This window comes from Eumetopias jubatus, unplaced genomic scaffold (genome assembly GCF_037043125.1).
Source record: "Eumetopias jubatus isolate StellerSeaLion01/CBP00866 unplaced genomic scaffold, mEumJub1_p1.0 scaffold_7, whole genome shotgun sequence".
Classification (NCBI taxonomy): Eukaryota; Metazoa; Chordata; class Mammalia; order Carnivora; family Otariidae; genus Eumetopias; species Eumetopias jubatus.
The window spans coordinates 138168878-138183666 of record NW_028274813.1 but is presented as its reverse complement, the minus strand read 5'-3'; the positions used below and the strand labels follow the sequence as shown (position 1 = coordinate 138183666).

Below are 14789 nucleotides of genomic sequence, written 5' to 3'. Positions count from 1 at the left end.
CAGAGGACAAGATGACTAAATGTCACCTCTTATTAATAGGACTGTGCAAGCAGGGACTAATGGACCATTCATTCATTAACTCACTCAGCATATTTTGAGCCTATACCAGGAGCCAGATGCTATAAAAAGTGGTGTGGATGCCAAAACAAATAGATGCAGACTCTCCTCTCCGGTCAAGGTCCAATAAAATCACCCAGACTCTACTCCGACTGCCCACAATCTGGTGTATTTTAGGGAGTGTCTTTGACCTGGGAAAGGTCCTTTGCCTTTACATCTTCAGAGATCAGTACTGCTGGAGTGGCTCTCCTAGACCCAGTTCCAAGTGTTAGTACAGAACCAAATTAGTTTGGGCATGTGGACATCAAGATACGATTCTAGTCCACAGAAAACTCTTCTACTTAGATTTCCAAAACTTTCAGTTCAATCCCAAGTAAGCAATGAACACACATTCTTGGTGACTATAGAGCTTTGATATTTTGTGGTAGAATCATTTAAATTCCACTTTGATTCCATGAACTTTGGTCCTAGAATAAGGAAAAACTATTTTGAACATCTGAGACCAAAACAGAAAAATTAAGTTGTCAAACACGGATCTGTGTATTCAGGCACATTATCGGTCTAACAATGAAAATTTTTTGAAACCAGAAAAGCTAATCAGTACTTTAAAGTGTATCTTGTGAAACAAAATACATCACATATTAGTAAATGAGGTAAGTAAAGGGGTCTGAGTACATAATGGGCTAAATGCAAATGCAGGGCAACACGGCGGGGGGGGGGGGAATCCAACAAATGATGGCTAGAGTTGTCATAAACTCAGTAATTTCTCATAGGAACTGGAGCCTAGGAATCGATGTCTGCTGCCTCCACACATTCCAAAACACAGTTGATCACATTTAACTATAATATATCCTATATAAGGGCAAGAAACATTGACACATTTGTTACTTTAAAAAAAAAATGCCTAAAATGAGAATCTAAATTGCCAAATAAGTCTTAGAGGGTACTTGGGTAGGCCTGCTATTTCCCTGTGAGAAAAACAGAAAAGCTCACAAAAGGGTACAAAATGAGACAACTACCATGAAAAGAAAAGATTCATCAATAAACACAGTCATTGTGTTCTTCTGTTCCCATGAAAGGCGAGCTTTTTCCTTTGTTTGTTTCACTTCCAGCTCATCTTTAGAAATTAGCCTGTTTTGCAGTCTTCAAGCTATGTCATTATACTACTTCTAGATGGTTTTTACCCTTTTCAAATCTGCTTCTTCCCATAAAAAACAAAACAAATAAAACAAACCTACAAATGTGTATGGAAGCTCACTATATCCCCCCTGACTACCCTTAGGGTTTGACAATTTATAACCAGAGAACAGGATTCTGATATTCAGAAACTCTGGAGTATCCCAAGGCTGGGTAAACTACAACAGAGCCCCAAAATGGCCAGTCAATTCAGCATCTGCTCTGTTAAATAAATGGGAAGGAAATAATGAAAAAATCCCATTTTTCTCATCATGTATTCATAATAATAGGATCCTTGCAACACTGACAGTTCTCTATATAGTTACGGAATAAATGACAATGTTTTACTTACATGCTAAAAGTAAAGCTATGTGCCGATATAAACCCAAGAATTTGTATTGTATTAAAAACACTAGATTCATATGAAATCTCAATGGACCCCAAATAACCAAAGCTCCTGGCAAAACTGGCTCTAGGGGGATAATGAAAAAAAAAAAGAGTGAAAGCAAAAATAGTGCTGAGAATGCAAAGGTGGATATAAGTGAAGATGTTTATTTATTTATTTATTTTAAAGATTTTATTTATTTATTTGACAGAGAGATAGAGAGCACAACTAGGCAGAGTGGCAGACAGAGGGAGAGGGAGAAGCAGGCTCTTTGCAGAGCAGGGACCCTACACGGGGCTTGATCCCAGGACCCTGGGATCATGACCTGAGCCAAAGGCAGCCACTTAACAACTGAGCCACCCAGGCGCCAAGATGTTTATTTTTAATTATGTTTAAATCAAAGGAAAATACTAAGAAAACTTGGTTAATACATCAGAAAATAGATGAAAACACTTTCTAGAAAATACAAGTAACCGAAAGTAATTTGAAGAGAAAATTCGAACATCCCATTAATGAAATAAAATCAGGAGTTAAAAACCTACCCACCGAAAACACCAGGCCCACAGCCTTTTACAGGTGGATTTCTTCAAAACCTTCAAAAACATGTAATCCTATAGTATGGCAAAAGAAAAGCAACCCAACTTAGTTACGAGAATAGAACAATGTTTTCTATTTCCTGGGCAATTCAGTGCTAAAGCCATGAAGTAGAACAGAGCAAGATACATGTGGGTGGGGAGTGAAAGGCAAGGGGCCCAGGAGGGAGCTGGAGCCCAAGCATTGACAGGTGGGTGTGTCCTCAGGGAAGGGCAGTTCCTGTGGGATGTCAGCTCAGCACCCGGGAGCAAAGGGCATCCCCATGTGGGTGGGCGTAAGTAGCAGCCACAAAAGGAGACTGGTTACTTACAGGGGGATTGATCAAATCAACATTGTAAGAATAATAGGATCTGAGTTACTCATTGTTGGAGAGGAGATAGGTACAGCTTAAAAAGGTTCCCACTGGCCAAATCAGGGATGATTTGAGTATCAAAAGACATAATGATAGTAAAAGATTATAACCCATGAGTCTACACAGATAAAAACAGACAATGAATAAATTGAAAATTTGGTGAGGAATATTTACAAAGTCTCAAAGTATCTCCACATAACTTATTCATTTATTACAAGGGGACACAGACAATTTCAGAGGGGGGGAATGGTAAAAAACAAAAACAAAACTTCTTTAGGCAAAGTGATTAAAATCACCAAACAACAGGACAAATTGAAATTTTGTGCCACTGACAGGATCCAAAAGAGAAAAACACATCACTTCCATGGTATTCCTGCTGAAGATGCATAACTTGAATCTGATCATAAAGCAACAGCAGACAAATTCCAACTGCAGATGTTCTACAAAATAACAGCCTGTAGTCCTCAAGTGTCCAGATCATAAAAGTCAAAGAAGGACTAAGGAACTGTTTGCAGACTGAAGGAGAATAAAGAAACATGATAACTTATGCACTCAAAGAGCTCCAGGGGATAAAATTCCTTGCACTGTGCTTGCAACTTTTCTGTAAGTATGGGTATAAATAAAAAAATAAGTGTAATCTCAAAGCCAATAATGCAATACAATATAGGAAAATTAAAGGCTAATTCCACTTATGACCAAAAAAAATTTATAAATTTTTAGCAAATAAAAAAACAAATTGTTTTAAAATGTATCATCCACAAGAAGGATTTGCCCCAGGATTGTTAGATATCAGAAAAACTTACCAGTGTTACTACACTAAACTACCTTAAAAAGTATACTGAATTTACAGAGCAAAAACAAAAATTTAATCACATTAGGAGATTAATAAAGAACATGATACAAATTTTAAAAAACTATTCATAATTTTTCTAAATAACTCTAAGCAAGCTAGCAACAGGGGGGAAATTTAAAAATACAAGTAAAGATATTTATGGGAAAACTAAAAGCAAACATAGTTGATACAAAACCTTAAAAATGATTCCCTTTAAAATCAGGAATATCCTTGAGGCCTAGTGTGCCACTTAAAAAAAAAAAAAAAGAATGTATTACAGTTCTAAGCCAATGCAAAAAGTCAAGACCAAAATAAAAGCTGTAAGAACTGAAAAGGAGAAAAACCCCTTATATTATGATGCTATAGAATTATAATAGCATGGTATTAGCAAAGGAATAGGAAATCATATAAATCGGTTTAGTCCCAGCTAAAATTCATTTATATGGGAGACGTTGTATAAAATAGCATATTATAAATCACTGTGGATAAACTATGAGAAGTTGGTGCTAGGCAATCCATATAGGAAAAAAATGAAAATTATACCCATACCTCATATCATATAAAAAGATTAAAAACATAAATGTGAAAGTCAAAAATTTTTAACACTTACTAGGATTAGGGAGACTTTTTTTTAATTAGCAATAATCGTGCCTCGGATAAACCTCATTGGCTACGATACTGCCACTGCGCAAAGCTTGGGAGACTTTTTTTTAAAGGACTACACAAAAAACATAGCCCTCAAAAATAAAACACTAATGATTTTGACACATTAAAACCAAATCATCTGTATGACCAAAAAAAAAAGGGAAATGTGACAAGCTCTTTGCACTAGATATAACAGACAATGGATTAATATGCAGAATATATAAAGAAATCTTACAAATCAATAAAAAATAGAAAAAGTCTAACAGATATAAAACTTGATGGCAAAAAAAACAAAAGATACTTAATGTCACTAGTAAACTAGAGGTGCAAGTTAATACTACAATAAATTATCACTGCATACCCACAGTAGGGCTGGAAGGGCTAATTTTTATAAGAGGGGGGTCAGTGAAAAAGAACTCTAAAATATTGGTAGATTGTAATTTAACACAAGCTCAAGAACAATTTGGCAATGCCCCATGATTGCTCTATTTATTTCTGGCTAGAGAAACTCACATGTGCCTAAAGAAGCACTATACACTGCAGGCAAATCGCAAAAAATTGGAAAGAACCTGTCCAACCATTAGGAAATAAATAAACAAACGGTTACTTTTTCTCCACATGAAAGAACAGCTATAAACAATAAATCAGACCTTTGTGGCTAAATGTCAAATACAAGGTGAGTTAAAACAGCAAGTGGCAACACTATAGTATAATGGGCCCTATGTCATAAAAAGCTCACAAAATGCTACTATATATTGTTCATATATATATGTGTGTGTGTCGGTGTGGGTGGGTGTGTGTGGGAGGGGGTAAAAGTGTTATATCATACAATAGAATGATATCCACAAACTTTTGACACCTCTGGGAAGGGTAAAAAGACACAGGGCTTCATCTGGCCTGTAATGTTTTACATTTTACATTTCAAAATCTCTTAGTAGGGGGGATGCCTGGGTGGCCCAGTCGTTAAGCATCTGCCTTCTGCTCAGGTCATGATCCCAGAGTCCTGGGATGGAGCCCCACATTGGGCTCCCTGCTCCACGGGAAGCCTGCTTCTCCCTCTCCCACTGCCCCTGCTTATGTTCCCTCTTTCCCTGTCTCTCTCTGTCAAATAAACAAATAAAATCTTAAAAAAAAAAAAATCTCTTAGTAGGAAGAGCATGCAACTCTTGATCTCAGCATGGTGAGTACAAACGCCATGTTGGATGTAGAGATTGCTTAAAACAAAAAAATAAAATAAAATAAAAATTTTAAATAAGTAAAAAATAAAATCTGAAATAAAATGGTAATTCATTAAAGGTAAATTGTTAACATCTCTATGGAAAAGTGTGGGAGTGGGAGAAGAGATCTGCCTCAGACATAACTGATCGTGGGTTCTGGGTAATGATAGTTTTCACCATAGAGATGAAAATACCAGTGCTAAAACACTCCAGAAGGGAAAGCAGTTAGTGAAGTAAGGAACCAGTAAGCAGGATGCTCAATCATAAGGTAATTTATACACTGAAATAAAAGGCAAACCAAGAAGAAATGCCTTCAAGGGCCAATTATATCCCACTGATGAAATAAATGCAAATTCCGATTCAAAAGAATAAAACAAAACACAGTAACCCAGGGCACCTGGGTGGCTCAGTAGGTTAAGCATCTGCCTTCGGATCGAGTCCCACATCAAGCCCCCCATCAGGCTCCCTGCTCGGCGGGAGGCCTGCTTCTTCCTCTCCCATTCCCCCTGCTTGTGTTCCCTCGCTCGCTGTGTCTCCCTCTGTCAAATAAATAAAATAAAAAAAAAAAAAAACACAGTAACCTATCACATTCTTCCATACCACTACAAACCCACCATAGACTCTTCTAGATGACATTTAATCCAGGGTTGATCAAATCCACATTTTTTTAGCTAAATTATCTCATTTCAGGGTTAATTTGTAGTACCTTCTCAAACAATTATACTTATTCACCCCCTGAATAATTATTTGTTGAGTCTCTGAATATAAGCAGCATTTTGCCAGAGGCTATGGGGGTATACGATGGGAAGAGATTGGAAGCTCTTTTCTTCAGACTCATTTAATCCATGAAAAAACTATGATATAGTTACTGTTTTTCCCATCTTACAGGTAAACTGAGATTCAGAAAACTTAAAATCTACCCCGAATCACCACGCTGACATAGCATGAGCCCTAATTCAAACTGTTTGTCAGACAATCTCAAAACCCATACCTTTTCACTATACAATTAGCTCTCAAGCCCAGGGGAGATCTTTTGTCTAACTGTCCTGCTCTACTTTATATGGGCTATACTCACAACATACCATGAGTTACATTTTTCCAAGCCGCACACAACAGAGTCAGGCTAGAAGACCGACATAACTTTTGAACCAGTAACTCTGACTCTGTGATTTAGAAGTTAATGAGAGAAAACCTGAAAAAAAAAGCCCAAAACACAAACTTTACTCCAGACCAAGATTAAAAAAAAAATTGAAAGAGTTAAGAAACAAAGTTAACAACTAAAATCCTCCACACCAGGCATTGTACCAAGAACTTTACATATACTTCCAAAATCTAATTACCACATTATCACACATAGCATGAGCATCATCAGCTCATTTTACAGGTGAGGAAACATCTGTATACAAATAACCTGCCTAAATTCATACAGCTAGTTATGTGAAGCGAGGATCTGAACCAGGTAGTCTGATTCCCAAGTAGGCATGATTAATCACTAACAGTTTTATCCACTTTTTTGTACCCAGTGAGAAATGTATTTTTCATTTTAGATCGTGATCCAATATGCACACACACATATAAAAGTAAGCCAACTTCTACAAAACACTATTTATCTTAATAATATGTAGCAAGAAAAAAATGCTTTTAAGATGGTTTTGGGTCATGAAATTAACATCTCATGAACCATGACTGAAAAATGCACAATGCCTAATTGCTTCAAAGATACAGTATTTATTACAATTATAGCCACAAAAAAAGAAAAAACAAAAAAAAGAAAAAACCAAAGGGCACTAAATGGTCACAGAGCTGAGTGATAATTATGAATATTAAAAAAAACTGCTATTCGGAGAAAATACAATATGTACATTACTTAGATGATGCATAATGCTTATATACGTGGGAAATATATAAATATAAAATAGCTGTCAAGGTAAAAAAGGATATAGACAATTACATTTTTTTTTAATTTATAAAGGTTTTTATTTTAACTTACAAACTGTTGAAGAGACAATAACCACTTCGCTTTTATTTTCTTGGCGCGAAAGTAATTTACCAATGTGTTCTTTTTTAAACACCTGTTCCAGATCACGGTACAAAGTTTTTCAATCAGTTGTATAATGGTAGCAAAATTTTTACGCCAAAATATACAACGGTAAAACAAATCAAACCAAAATCCCCTAATATTTTAAAAGTGAAAAGTTGGAACCAAACAACTTACATTAAGAGAACGTGAGAACGTAAGTTTGCAAACACATCCTAAATCCACACACATTTAAGCGTTACAGAAATATGCTCCCTCCCACCCCTAACCCTTCACCCGGTGCCTTTGACCTTCCCCAGAAGTCCCTCTGAATCTGTCTCAGACTTCAAGAGGAGGCGGCTGGGCCACCTGTCTCAGGTCTGGCTCTGGCCTCCTCATCTGCCAAAGCCTCACAGTACTGTGCTGGCCAGTCCTTGGGGTCTTGATTATGGACTTTGGCTACAAACTTAAGAACTTTCATCTTGCTGGTTTCCAGGTTGGTTCGGGGGCCCCACTGTAACTCATAGTCTACAGGATCAGTGTGGGGTATCCGCCGGTACTCCAGGTAACGCTGCCGCACGAATTCTTCGGTAATAAGTTTCTTTGGGTCCCCAAAGACTAAATGCTTTTTTGTGGGGTACACCCCTAAGCGACGCAGGAAGTCCCAGACCTCCGTTTCCTTGATGGTATTGCCCTTCATAAAGATGAGACCTAAAACAATCATCAGGAGGCCGGTGGTAGGCGTGCCCTGATCGCCTCTCACCTCGGCATCCTCCTCCACCGGTTCCAGAGTGTTGATCAGGATGTAGGTGTTGCTTTTGGGTTCCAGTTCCACCAGCTTGTACCCGAAGACGTACTCGAGGCGCTCGGCAGCCAGTTTGAGGAGGTCAGGGAAGATGTCCTTGTAGTCCCCGATGACGTGCTTCAGTATGTCAGTGCGCTTGATCGGGATCTTCTTCTGGTCCTTAATCAGCAAGAACTGCACCAGCTCGGCCACCTTCAGCTCCAGCTGCTGCTGGGACCTGGGCCCCACCTCCGGGCAGGCCTCGGCCCGGCGGGAGCCCTGCGACGATGTGCTCCGGGTCTCCTGGGAGCTGCCCGCCCCGCGGGAGGTGCTCGGGGCCTCCTCGGCCGCGCCGCGGCCCCAGTCCCTCTCCGCCTGGGAGCTAGGGCGGCCCCGGCTCCTCGGTTTCTGCAACATGTCCCCGGCTGCAGAAGCCCTAACGGGCGGCGGCGGCAGCGGCGGCGGCAGCGGCGGGATCGCAGCGCGCAGCGGGAATTGTGGGTTGGCGCGCGGCACGGCTGGACGGCCTTGGGCGGGGCCAGAGGGGGCGCGCGCTGCATCACGGAGACCGCGCCTACGTCGGCGGAGACTGCGCGTTGCGTCGGGGGCGTCTGCCCGGCCGCGGCGCGTCGGCGTAAAGCCGCGGAGTCCTAGCAGTGGTTCTTGTTGGAACCTAAAGTGTCGTCTTCACCAAACCACCCAGACAGAGAACAGGAACCAAAACTCTTAAGCAAGTGTGCGGCTAAGCTCAGGACCACAAGGGCTCAGGCAAGTACTGCAGAAAATGAGTATTAAGAGTTTTAAAATCGCGAATATTTTTAGATGGAGGGAACTCAAAGTCTAAATGTGGGAGAAAAGTAAGGTGAGGAGGAAGGTAAGAGCGTGAAAGTGAAGTAAAAGCATTTCCTTCTACACAAAACGACGTAAAAAGAAAAAAAGACCCAGATGATCCCTAACTACGTTTGCCTTCGCCACGCCCTCCCCTTGGCTCAGGTTCAAACCCTCGTAACCATTTACCACCAGTGACTTTCTCTAATGCCCCTAAGAGTTTATTGAAAACGAATGTTTGGTAAAAGCAAGCTTGCCTTGCAAGCAAGACTCTTAACCGCGTTTTCACTCTTTCAGTATTCATCGTCTATGCATTAAATTCCCTCTGCTAGACAACCAGGACAAAACCACCACATAAAACACGTTACAGTGAGGTCTTCTTGCTTCTATCTTTCGGAAAGCACTTGCTCATGTAAACTGCCTTGGGCCCACAACCACAATTTTCGCAGAAATGGCTAAGAAGAATGCTACAAACAGAAACGTGGTCTCTCAAAAGAGATTCCCATCTAATTTTGGGCATCACTGATCAAGAACTGCAATAATGTTAATCTATTAAATTTCTTAATTTTTAATATCTTAGCCTTAGGGCTCAAGAGAAAGAAAAGAGAACCCAGGGGTGTCAGTCCTCATAATCTGTGATGTGTGCACTTTGTATATATATTTTTAATTGTGCAGCTCTAATAGCCTACATGAGTCATTTCATTAACTCAAACCATCTGCAGTCTGCTGCCATTACTTCTGCAGATCTTAGCAAATGCGTTCCTTTTCTGTTTACTGACTTGCAGAGAAACTGAATTTCCTACTTTGTCTTTTGAAAGCTGCCCAGAAAGTGGGAAAACTTCAAAGAACCAAATCAAATCGAGTTCCTCTTTAATGCAAATATAGTCAAAGGAAAGCAATTCAAAACACATTATTTGAATAATAGCATCAAAACACAACCTTATTAAAATTTCATTAAGTGTTAGTAACATAAAATTTTTGTTTGTAATTCAATATGAAAATGCAATCTGATAATGGCCCTGGAACTGCAAATCTAAATGTAAAATGATATTCCATGTTGTGATGCAAGTACGCTAGGTTCTGGTAAACTATGAGTAATAACTCTCTGTTCCACACAAGATCTAACAATATATCCTCCTCAAGCATCCATCTTAATGACAGAAGCCTACTAAGAAAAACAAATATATCATCAAGGCATTCATTTTTTTTTGACAATGAGAAAATTCATCTGCTTCATTTTCCTTACAAATTTGGACTTATGTTAAACTCCTGCAATCAGGAATTCTGCAAAAGTTCCCTCCAGAAGGATCAGTTGTACCCTGAGTTATAAAAAAAAGAAAAAGAGAGAAAGAAAAAATCAACCAACAGATAACAGAGAAATGGAAAATGAGATGAAGACCATTGTCAACAATTAGGCTGCATTTTCAGTATAAATCTGCAGTGTCCTTCAGCAGCATATTAATTCAGCAGATTGTCATACTCAAAATAGGTCAGAAAAGATACTGGTTAACACCAGTATCTCTATACTGTGTCCAGGAGAATGCAGGTATGAAAATACAGACATAAAATAATAGTATTAGAATGAACTTTAGGCATCGTATGGAGAAGTCATCCAGACCACCCTCCATTTTAGAATGACATGGAAAGCCATGGATGTTTGGGGAAAAACTGTTGTGATGATGATGATGGTAATAACACTGACAGTAATAATACATGGAAACAACAGCTGACAGTTATTACAAAGGTAACTGTGGGTCAGACTCTGTTCTAAGTGGTCTACATGGATTACTTCATTTAATCACCACGACAACCCTATGAGACCTGTTTGTTTATTATGTTTCTCTTCTCACAAAGGAAGAAACTGAGGCACAGAGGAAAATATTAGCAAATAAGTGATGGATCTAGTTCTGAATTAAGATATGGTGCCTCCAGACATTGCTCTTAACCATATGTTGAAGCAGACAGAACATAATAAATACGATGTCCTTGAAAAAGCAAAAGTATGGAGTTAGCTGGACCTAGATTAGAAATCTGTGTAACATTGGGGGAGCTACTGACGCTCCTTTCTGTTTCCAGATCAACAAAATGAGATTACCGTAATCTGTCCTTATCCAGAGGGAGTACGTTCCAAGACCCTCAATGGATGCCTAAAACTGCAGATAGACCTGAATCCTATATATACTATGTTTTTTCCTATACATGCATATATACCTATGATAAAGTTGATCAGTTAGGCACAATAAGAGATTAAAAGCAATAACCAATAATAAAATAGCACAATTATAACAATATATGTAATGTAAAGTTAGTGTAAATATGGTCTCTCTCAAAATGTCACCCTTATGATGTGAGATGATAAAATGCCTACATGATGAGATAAAGTGAGGTGAATGACGCAGGCACTGTGATGTAGCGTTAGGCTATTACTGACCTGAGAATATGTCTGAAGAATCATCTGCTTGCAGACCACGGCTAACCAAGAGTAACCGAAAGAGCAAAAAGCGAAACCACAGATAAGGGGGGACTACTATAATAACCCAGGCATCAGGGAACTAATGAGATAGGTTTGCCAAGTACCTAGCACAAGGCTGGGACCGGGTAGTTGATAACAGTTTGCTTCTTTCCACAGGGTTTATGTTAAGGAAAATATCTGAGGACTCTACAAAGCTGTATGTAGAAAGATGTTTGCTGAAGTGAAACACTTGTACACACAAAAATGAGAAAAAAGTCTGGAAAGAAACATTTTAAGGTGCTATTAAAATTATTTCCTTTTAAAAATGAAATTCAGTGTTGATTGTCTTGCTTGGGAGATAAGTGAGAAATGTATTCTCAATGATTTTAACGTCCTAGTGACACCACGCCCCAGCAGTCATACATATTCAAATTTTCAGTAAATTCAGTGTGACTTGAATATGACATTTGTGACTTTGTTCAGCCAGTGAAGTAATAAAGACAAGTGGTTTAAAAAGAAAAACATTTTCAGTTTATGTTAATGACCTTAATACTTTTATTACTAGACCCAAAAGAAAAAGAAGGAAAAATTCCTTGAGGCAAAATTCGACTAGCTAGGATTTCAAATGCATTAAACAAAGAAATGCCTACCAGTTAGCACTTGCTCTTTAGATGTCTCTGAGTAATTAATTGCTTTATTTCATCTCCTTGGTAGCAAATGACTGCCAACAAGCTCTAATCATCTTTATTATCTACTGGATTCTCCTCTTCATTCACTGGTATTTCTTGCAGAACCAGAGAAAGGTTTTAAATTTTCTCAGCAACCTAGTGCAAAAAGGAGGTAAGGGCTTTCTGGGGGAGAAAAGCAATGATAAAAGCATGCAGCCACCGTATGTGAACAGCTTCACTGCCTTTTCCAGTGAAAGAAAGTGGGACAATGTGTAGCACGTGAGCAAAGGAGTTGGAGCTGGGAAAGCAGATACTATTTTGGTGAGTAGATAGGAGGAAAAGGATTCCAGATACTTTAACGGTTGCAGTAAAATCCCTTGTGTCCACTCATCCGTAATAAAGATCCGTACAGGTTAAAAGACACAATAGGACTACTCGATAACACTTTGTCCCTCGTGGAAGAATACTTTAAATGGCAACAAAGCTTTCCTTGGCTGGTGGAAGGGGGTAGAGAGATGTAGCTTGATGAGATAGCTCTTTCCAAGCACTGCAGCTATTTGGCCCAGAAACACCTTCTTAGACTCTTTTCAAGAAATACAAACCTTCCAGTTATGCAGGGCCTTTTACTTACGAAAATCATTAAAATCTATTAAGTTATAAAATTACAAACATAAGGTCTCAATAGTGGCCAATAAATTTCTTATTTGCTTGTTTTTGCCTCTTGTTCTGCATCTTTTCCTTTTAGGAACTGCTTCTTCCAATCTCTAGGAGACCTTGGTAAGGCTCTACCTTTCTTTCCTGAGTGCATGAGATGCAGGCCAGCCACAGCAACTGGTTCAAAGGTCAGTCCACAGCCTTTCAGAGTTCACATAGGTTCTCTTTCTCCAAGCCAACAAGCTGGGTGGGTGATGTAAGCCTAGCCACCTTTGCCTTTGCTTGGACATAGCCTGCCTCATGGTGAAGCCAACTCAAAGATCTAAGAGAGAAATAGTCTTAATGCTGCCATCTGAATTTCTGGATCCTGAGTTCAAGGTCAAACTCCTGGGGATAACTACTTATTGAAGCAAGTCAAATCTCCTTTTACTTTATCTTCTTTTGGTTGGTTCTCCTTACTTGAAACTGGAAAAATTCTGGCTAAACAGTATCCAAACCCAATTAAGCAGGAGAATAAAGGGTACTAAGGAATGAGACTTGGTTTAAAGAGAATGGAGCTAGACAAAGTTAATATTACCTATAAGGTTATTGAATGTAATGAGAGGCGATCTGAATACAATTTGACATTTTTATTATTTCTTGGCATGTTCTGTGGTTGAGGAATGCACCTATGATTTTAATTGCTGGCAATAAGGCCAAAGTAGAAATCATGAAAGAAAGACTGTTCTTCCATGTAAAATGTACATATGAACTAATCTGGTGATTTACCTCTGCAGAAAGAAGTTTCAAACAACCTAGAATGTATTTTAAAGTATTTGTTATTCTAGAGTAGCTGTGTTCTCCATATTTAACACAAAGCATTTCCCCATAGGCCACACCGTTAAAGGTGACAGAAGCCTCATTCTTTTTTTCTAGGTTTCACTTTAGCGTAGAACAGAGGTATACTCACAGGGCAAGGGCACCCAGGAGGAGAATCGACAAGGCTAATACTCAGGGGCAAGACAGATATGTTGTTTGGAGAAAACTGAACAAATTGAAATGGATTAAGAATAAAAGAAGTGAATGAGAAAGAAATATGAAAATACTGAAGGCAGACAAGAAAAACCTTTCATATATGCGTAAGTGGTGATCCTGAAGGAGACAAATATAAACAGAAAACCAGAAATAATACTCAGAGGTACTCTAGAGATGGCTGTAGGAATCCTGGCCAGATGGTGGGTATGCACAGACCCCTTGTCTCTGATCCCCTCTCCTTCCTGGTTCCCTCCCTTGAGCTAACTCAACAACTAAAGCAAGCATGCATTCAAGGTTGAAGAGTACACAAAGGCCATGGGTTCTCCAAAATCTGCAAAGGAGAGTGAACAAGGCTGCTTCTCCCTGAGATGCAAGTGAGAGCTTAGGTACCTGGTAAGGAGAAAGCCTGCCCCTTCCCAAGGCCTGGGAAGACCCAGGATCATGTGGTACTTGCGGGTATTCAGCTGGCAGAAACCCATGTCTCCCTTCTGAGAGAGCCTACAGCTGTCTTCTTTCTGAGGGTAATCCTTCAAGAGCCTGTCCAGGCCGCTGACTAATTGCCCTCAGAGGAAGCCTTTCAGGCAGGTCAAATGCTATCAGGCCTTGATGTTGGGAGAGGCCTTGAGCAGTTTCAACCCTTTTGAGCCTGGATTCCAAGAGGCTCCTTCATGGTGCCTCAGGAGACATGTAAACAGTGTGTTCTCTGATTCACAGTGGCTCATAAAAGCAAAGTCTGCTGTGCCAGAAACTTCTGGGCCTCTTGCCACTTGCCAGCCTACTTGCCAGCAACTCTAGCAGCATGATCTGTAGAGGAAAGAAAGAAGGGCAGAACCTGGCACAGGTGAAATAAAACAGCTCATTAAAGATGATCCAAGAATTAATTTATTTATTTTTAAAAGATTTATTTATTTATTTTTTTATTTGAGAGAGAGAATGAGATAGAGCATGAGACGGGGGAGGGTCAGAGGGAGAAGCAGACTTCCTGCTGAGCAGGGAGCCCGATGCGGGACTCGATCCTGGGACTCCAGGATCATGACCTGAGCCGAAGGCAGTCGCTTAACCAACTGAGCCACCCAGGTGCCCCAGATCCAAGAATTTAAAGAAGCAGTAAAAT

The 14789-nt window shown here is 39.6% G+C and overlaps 1 protein-coding gene and 1 pseudogene across 2 annotated transcripts in view; both read right to left on the bottom strand.

Annotated features, from left to right (window-relative positions):
- Window positions 1-14789, bottom strand: part of ENTREP2 (endosomal transmembrane epsin interactor 2) — a 449980-nt gene that overhangs the window by 121258 nt on the left and 313933 nt on the right. The window contains exon 1 of one of the 2 annotated variants that reach the window (XM_088025209.1): window positions 8039-8589. The exons of the other annotated variant lie outside the window; for it this stretch is intronic. Coding sequence (XP_087881335.1) covers window positions 8039-8476 — 438 coding nt within the window. The 5' untranslated portion in view covers window positions 8477-8589. Of the gene's footprint in view, window positions 1-8038; window positions 8590-14789 lie in introns of those variants that run through there. 2 annotated transcript variants of the gene reach the window in all.
- LOC114223851 (U4 spliceosomal RNA) lies at window positions 3971-4092 on the bottom strand (annotated as a pseudogene).